The following is an 8,182-nucleotide window of genomic DNA, read 5'->3' as shown; positions in this document are numbered from 1 at the left end:
AGGGAAGGGCCAGAGTAAATGATGCCACACTGCAAATGAATGAGATGAAAGAAATGTGTGTGAGTCCTTGAAGGCCAAGCTGATTGGTGATCTACTTTGTAACTCTTCACTCAATTCACAATATGGAAGAAATGGTATGAAAGTGTGATGAAAACACTTAAAATTAAGTAAAATTTACAGTTTATAGACATTGATAGAATCTTTGTGATTAACTAATACTTGATTAAAATTAGAAGTGGAAAATATAATCATTGCAAAAAAATCACACAAATATATTCACTAGGGAAGTCCTGTCTCTTATAGTTCTACCCATTCCCATCATGCCGTCCACACAGCTTGTCAGCTTGTCCCACTGTGGTGGCTTGTGTGTTGCTGTGATGCTGGAGGATATGCCACTGATATTTCAAACTCCAGCAGGGTCACCTGAAGTGCACAGGTTTTAGCTGAGCCAGATTAAGAACAGGCCATGAAAAAGGAATCGCCTCTCCACGTCAGACGAGTTAGCCACTAAAAACCATGTGGATAGTATCAAAACACCGTGGACACTGAAAATCTTTTAAATAGAAGGCGAACTTTGTCAGAGATAGTGCCAGAATATGGGTCTCTCAGGTCAGAACGCACTCAAAATATGACTGAGGAACAGCTGCCTTCTCAAAGTAGTGTTAAACATAATGATGTACATGGAATAAACCCTGTAGGAGTTAAGCCTTTATGTGCTGATGAGACATGACTCAAAATGAGAAGGTACATCTAGAATTAAGGTTGCAGGTGGACATTAGACCTCGACTCAAGTACTCCCGCAACACAAGAAGACTTTGTTCTACTAATCCGGCATTCTCTGATGCTCACCTTCCCTACATGATCACTGAACACAAAGTGGGTGCATAAGCAAATGTGGTGAAGAAAGCTCATGGTGCCCGGCTATCAAAAGATACAGCCTCTGGGGTCTTAAAGGCTTGAAGATAAAACAAGCAGCCATCTAGCTGAGACGCAACATAGCTCACATGGAAGAATCACATCAACCTATGTGATCATGAGGTGTCAATGGGATCAGGTATCAGGTATCTAAGACCCACAACAAAGTCATATCCAATGTGAATGGGGGGGAAGGGGCCATGAAGTGGAGACTATTGGACATCCCCTCACAGAGGGGTCACAAGGAAGAGATTAGCCAGTCAGGGTGCAGTATAGCACTGATGAAACATACAACTTTCCTCTAGTTCCTTAACACTTCCTGCTCCCTGCTATCATGACCTCTATTCTACTTTACAAATCAGATTAGACCAGAACATGCACAGTGCTACAGACAAGAGTCTGAAACCCAGGGAATCCAGAATAGATAATCCCTCCAGGGCCAACAATGAGAATAGAGATACCAGAAGGATAAGAAGGTGGGGGGGAGAAAGAGGGAATCTATCATAAGGATCAATCTATAACCCAGGGGATGAATAATGGAAAAGTGGGTGAGGGGTGATGCAGGACAATGTAAGATATGAAAATAATAATCTATAACTTACTAAGAGTCCACGAGGGAGCGCTGGCGGGGGAGGGAGAGGGAAAATGAAGAGCTGATATAAAGGGCTTACGTAGAAAGAAAATACTTTGCAGATGATGATGGCAGCAGATGTACAAATGTGTTTGACACGGTGGACGATTGTATGGATTGTATTAAGAGATGTAAGAATCCCCAATAAAAGTACTTAATTTAAAAAAATTGAAGCTGGGAATGTACCAAGTACGAATCTAGGAAAATTGGAAGTTGTTAATAACAAGGTGGAATGAGTAAAGATCCTAGGCAATAGCGAGTGGAAATGGACTAGTACTGCAATTTGAATTAGAAAATAGTCAGAATTCCTATACTTGGGATCACAGATTCAACAGGAATAGTATTGCATTCATTGTCAAAAAGGACACTCTAAGATCTTTCTTAAGTCCAGTGCCGTCTGTGATAGATAATTTTTATCTTCTCACAAGAAAATCCCATCAATTCAATCATTATTCGGATTTATGCACTAACCACTAAAGCTAGTGATGCAGAAATTGGGAGAATTCTACCAATGTCTTCAGTTGGAGAATAATCAAACATTCCATCAAGATGCATTGATAATTATTGGCATTTGGAATGCAAATGTTGGTTATAAAGAGGAAGGAACAGTAGTCGGAAAATAGGGTCTTGGTTATAGAAATGAAGCTGGAGATAACATGATAGAACTTTGCAAGACCATTGACTTGTTCATAGCAAATACCTTTTTTCCTCAAGACAAAAGACGACTTCACATAGACTACATATAGTTCTTCATATAGACTACACAGAAATCAAATAGACTACATCGCAGAAAAGATGATGGAGAAACTCACTATTTAAACAGCTAAAACCAGGCCAGGGGCCCACTTTGGAACAGACACCAATTGTTCATATGTAAAGTTCAGGATGACGTTAAAGAAAATGAAAACAAGTTCACCACCTTGACTATATCCCACCTGAATTTCAAGACTATCTCAAGAACACATGGAACACTAATGACAGAGGACCTGATAAGCTGTGTGATGAAATCAAAGAACATCATACATGAAAGCAAAAGATTTTGAAAAGATAGGAAAGAAAGAAAAGATCAACAGAGACTTCAGAAACTTGCTCTTAATTATAGAGTAGCTAAGGCCAATAGAAGAAGAGCTGAACAGAAACGTTCAAAGGGCAGCCCCAGAAAACAAAGTAAAATAATATAATGAAATGTGAAAAGACGGACAGTTCGAAAACCAAAAAGGATGAACACACTTAACATATCTTAAACTGAAAGAACTAAATGAAAAAATTAACCCTTCAGCTGCAATATTGAAAGAGTCTATGGGAAAAATATTGAATGATGCAGAATTGTAATTCATACTGAGAGCTGTAATCCTTGATTTCCAAAAGCAAGTGCTTCAAGTCCCCCATAATTTTTAGCAAGCCAAGCTGTATCATCTGCAGGTTGTTATCAACGTGCACCAAAAGAAAATGGAAAGAATAAACAGAGTCACTGTACCAGAAGAACTAGTCATCATTCACCCCTATCAAGATGTAGAATACGATCAAGGATCAATGCTATTGAAGGAAGAAGTCTGAGCTGCCCTGGAGGCTGTTGAAACACTGGAAGAGCCCTCACAGTGTCTGCCAAGAAATCTGGAAGACAACTACTGCACCAATGGACTTGGAGAAATAGTTTTATCCAATTCCTAAGAAAGGTGACCCAACAGAATGGTCAAATTATAGATTCCTATCACTGATAGTGCATGCAAGTAACATTCTGCTGAAGATCACCCAGCAACAGTTGCAACACTATATTTATTGATAGAGAACTGCCGAGGTTCAAGCTAGATTCAGAAGAGGCGATGGAACAAGGGATCTCATTGCTGATGTCAAAAGGAACCGGTCTGAAAGCAGATAACACCAGAATGATATTTACTTGTGTTTAATTCGCTGTGCCAAGGCATTTGACTGTGTGGATTATAGCAAACTATGGATAACCTTGAGAAGAATGGGAATTCCAGAACACTTCATTGTGCTCATGCAGAGCTTGTGCATGGATCAAGAGGCAGTTATAAAGAATTATTGGGATTGGCAGAGGCTTATTAACAACCTGCTATGCAGATGATACAGCTTGGCTTGCTAGAAATTATGGAGGACTTGAAGCACTTGATTTTGAAGACCAAGGATTACAGCTTTCAGTATGAATTACCGTTTAGAGTAATGAAAACCAAAACTCTCCCAGCTGGACCAATAATAGGTAATATCATGGTAAACGGGAAAAACATTGAAATTGTCAACGCTTTCATCTTGCGTGGATCCACAATCAATTCTCATGGAAGCATCGGTCAAGAGATCAAAAGACACATTGCATTAGCTAACTCTGCCATACAAGACCTCTTTAAAATGTTGAAAAGCAAGAACTTCACATTGAAGACTAAGGTGACTGGACCCAAGGCATGGTATTTTCAGTTGCCTCATATGCCTGTGAAAATTGGACATCGAATCAGAAAACCCAGAGAAGAATTGATGCCTTTGAATTGTGGTGCTGGCAAGAATAAGGGAAGTCCCAGCGACTGTCAAAGGAACAAGCAAATCCGTTTGGGAAGAAGGATAGCCGGAGTGCTCTTTAGAGACAAGGATGTCAAGACTGGCTCAGGCACTGAGAGCATGTTGTCAGGAGAGAGCAGTGCCCGGAGACGCACATAATGCTTAGCAAAGTAGAGAGGCGGTGAAAAGCAGGAAGGGCCTGGACCGGAAGGGTTGACACAGTGGCTGCAGCGGTGGGCTCTCCCATAAGAACAATGAGTAGGGTGGCCCAGGCCCCGGTGGTGTTTTGTTCTGTTGTACATCGGGTCACTATGAGTTGGAACCAACTTGATGGCAACAACAACAAGATCATTACTGTCTAGAGGTGACTGTTTTTCAGAGGGGTCCATATATTTCCAACCTATATTTTATTTTTGACACTTGTTCTGGTGCCATCATGGTTAAACTTTGGACTGCACTTCACAAGGTCAGCGGTTCTTTGGGAGAAACACAGGGCCTTTCTTGTAAACAATTAGTCTTAGAAACCCAAAAGGTCCCTATGTGTTGGCATTGACTTGACAGCTGTGAGCGTTTTTGAGTATTTGGGCAAAATAAGTATAATACAAAATTTGCCCTGGTGGTGTAATGCTTAAGCATTGGGCTGCAATCTGCATAGTCAGCAGTTCCAAATCATAAGCAGCTCCGAGGGAGTAAGACTGTTTTTTTACTCTGGTAAACTGTTACAGCCTTGGAAACCCACAGAGGGCCACTATAAGTCACCATTGGTTGATGGCAATGAGTTTGTGAGTTTATGGTGACTAATTTTTTGAGAGATTGTCGAATTGTTTTCTCAAATTTTTTTCCTGTGCTTTTTTGTAAGACAAATTAGGTTGAGGCCCTGTATGGTGTTCTACAAAATAGACCATTTCCCAAGTTTAGTACTTACTGTTTTTGTACTTGCAGGCAGTACAGACCCCAGAAAGGAGGCATTTGTGTTGCCAACCATACGTCACCAATAGACGTCTTGATCTTGGCAGTGGATGGACGCTATGCTATGGTAAGAGCAGCTCATAATTAAAGTCATTGCATATTTTATGTCTTGCTCAAACTTTTAATTTTTGACACAAATTAGAAAGTTGCTTTACTATTAGAGAATGAATGGGCTATAGCTAAGTAAATTATGTAATGTGTTTACAAGGAAAGGAAATAGCCATTACTACAGTCAAGGCAGTAAAAATAAAGTTAGCTGAAGTATATTTGACCTTAATAAAACTCTGTAAAGTTGATTCCATCTTGCCTTTGAAATTCCTGCCATTATTTAATTACATGTCTGCAACATCACAACATTAAAATCTTCCTCCTTAAAGCTGTGCAAATCCCTCAGCAAGAAAGGTTCTCTCCAGGGAGTGTGTGTTAGTCCGGGTAGACTAGAGAAACAAATTCATGGACACTCATATGTGTATAAGAAAGAGCTTTATATAAGAGCAGTTGAATATTGAGAAAACATCCCAGCCCAGTCCAGATCAAGTCCATAAGTCTGATATTAGCCCATATGTTTGATACCAATCTATAAAGTCCTCTTCAAACTCACAAAACACATGCAATGATGCCGAATGCAGGAAGATCACAGGCCAGTGGGTTGAAAGTCTTGTGAATCCAGTGGCGTTGTAAGCATCTCAGCACTGGTAGGGGTCTCTACCTGGCTTTTTCAGCTCCCAGGGTTCTGGCTGCATGATGGTAGCTTCATGTGGCTTCTCATCAGGAAAGTCTCACAGGAAGAAAGCTGAGAGAGAGAGAAAGAAACTCCCACCTCCAAGGAGGAAATCCAGGAGTTCCCAGAATTCTCAGGAGAAGGCTGTGCCTACACAGAGGTCTCATTGCCTATGATCTGATTGACAGGCTAGACTCCACCTCTACACTCTTAATCCTCAAATTGACAAACGATTATTAAACTACCACAGAGTGCTAAGAAAAAAAAGAATAGAGAAGACTATAATGAGAATCAAGCAGGAAAATTCAATATTCATACGTTGCATTACATCCTTGTCCATATGCCCCTGAAAACTAAACAAACTCCAAGCACACCCCAAAGCCCACAGTAAAACACACTTTCATGGGGATGCACAAAAACCATAGCCTGGCAGCTTTTCAAATCCATGTCTTCTACTGCCCTTAAGAATTTGTCAAAAAAAAAAAGAAAAGAATTTGTCATAATATCAAGGGCTCAAGTAGAAAGTAGATGTTTTGAGAGTGATGATGGCAACAAATGTACAGATGTGCTTGACACAATGGATGCATGTATGGATTGTGATAAGAATTGTACGACCCAATAAAATGATTAAAAAAAAGAATTTGTCATAATCGGGTGTGGGGGGGTGGGGGAGTTACAAAAAAGGACGGGGGGGATGTTCAACAGGAAAAAAAAATAAAATAAAAGCTTGTTTCATGAAAACAACAGCAACTACAGAAACGACCCCTTTGCTTCCTTACCCCATCTGATCTAAATGTTGGTCTGGGTGGCTAAAAGAGGAAGAACAGTAAAACTGAAGTGGATGTGCTGTCTTTAGTTGCATACAAGTTCATTTCAAGCATGTGGGGGTGAGGCAGAAGAATGTGTCACGATTCTCTACAGGTAAACCTGGGAGGTTCACCGATGCCCTTTCCCTTTGGTGTCAGGGATGTGTGTAAGTCCGTGTGTGGAATAGATTGAACGGCTAGGACCTCTGGACATCTCCTTGGCTTGTTCTCATAGTGGTGGGATGGGCTTCAGAAGGGTGAGCAAATGATTGTATTTTTCACTAGCCAACTTTAGTGCTTGGTAATCATGGCCTGGCCTGCTTCCCTGAGAACTATGATTTAGAACAGTGGTTCTCAACCTTCCTAATGTGACCACCCTTTAATACAGTTCCTCATGTTGTGTTGACCCCCAGCCATAAAATTATTTTCGCTGCTACTTCATAACTGCAATTTTGCTACTGTTGTGAATCGTCATGTAAATATCCGATATGCAGGATGTATTTTCATTGTTACAAATTGAACATAATTAAAGTGTAGCGATTATATAATCACAAAACAATATGTAATTATATATTTCGAAATATTTATTTATAATGACAAATAAATGGAATGTTGTCTTGAAGCATGGTGTAGCATGGGTAACAGTCTTCATGCCAGGGACTCGTATGTGGCGTATGGGCGGGCCCGCCAGGAGACGGATAATGGAGTGGTATCTCGGTTCCTAAGACCATAGAAAATGATAGTCTTAGGTGACCCTAAAGGAGTTGCAGCCCACAGGTTGAGAACGACAGATTTGGAAGGAAAGAATCATTATTGATTGTCTGCTCAGGTATTTGAGCTCCTTGAGTCATGCAGATAGTGAAACACTGTGTTCATGGCCGCACTCCTGACCCTATTCACAATAGGCAAATGGGGAAACTCATACCTGCCCTCTACAGATGAAAGGGTGATGTACATGTGGTATGTGTGTGTGCCGGAATACTGCTCAACCAGCAGGAGAAAGGTAGTTTCGCTACGTACTGCAGTATAGATAGATAGAGCATGAAGATTTTATACTGAGCAAAATATAAGGGCATTTCAAAAACGTTTGTAGAAAAATTCCATTATCTTTTCATTCCATGTACCCCAAAACTTTTTAAAGCACCCTCATATTAATCACAAAAGACCAATATTATATGACCACACACATAAAAATACAAGGAAAAGGCAGATATATAGAGAACAAAGTTGGTTAGTGGTTACCAGGAATCTGAAGGATTCCTGGTCTCTCTGCCCTGGATGGTGTAGTGGTTACAAGTTGGGCTGCAATCCGTAAGGCCCACAATTCAACACCATCAACAGTTCCCCCAGAGAACGATGAGCCTTTCTACTCCTGTAACAGTTATAGTCTTGGAAATTTATAAGGGCAGTTCTTCTCTGTCCTATAGGATCACCAGGAGTCAGTACTGACTCGATGGCAGTGGGTTTGGTTTGAGTTTTGATCATCTGTAATGATAATTGCAAGGTTAGCCAAGATTTGGATAAGCCAAAGAACTACAGACTTTTCAATGGATTGCATGGTAGAAACCTTAAGCTAATGGGATTCAATTAGAGGCAGAAGTGGGAGGAGATTGTACTGGGACCTCCACAGAT

At 40.5% G+C, this 8,182-nt stretch overlaps 1 protein-coding gene across 1 annotated transcript in view; it reads left to right on the top strand.

The window, feature by feature from the left end:
- The window catches only part of GPAT3 (glycerol-3-phosphate acyltransferase 3), a 94,373-nt gene that overhangs the window by 75,786 nt on the left and 10,405 nt on the right, over window positions 1-8,182 (top strand). The window contains exon 5 of the mRNA XM_004703408.2: window positions 4,997-5,090. Coding sequence (XP_004703465.1) covers window positions 4,997-5,090 — 94 coding nt within the window. The remainder of the gene's footprint in view (window positions 1-4,996; window positions 5,091-8,182) is intronic.

This window comes from Echinops telfairi, unplaced genomic scaffold, assembly GCF_000313985.2.
Source record: "Echinops telfairi isolate 266 unplaced genomic scaffold, ASM31398v2 ScPeMD7_7468;HRSCAF=8506_0, whole genome shotgun sequence".
Lineage (NCBI taxonomy): Eukaryota > Metazoa > Chordata > Mammalia > Afrosoricida > Tenrecidae > Echinops > Echinops telfairi.
Note: the sequence above shows the minus strand (reverse complement) of the source record. Positions and strands in the feature narration are given on the sequence as shown.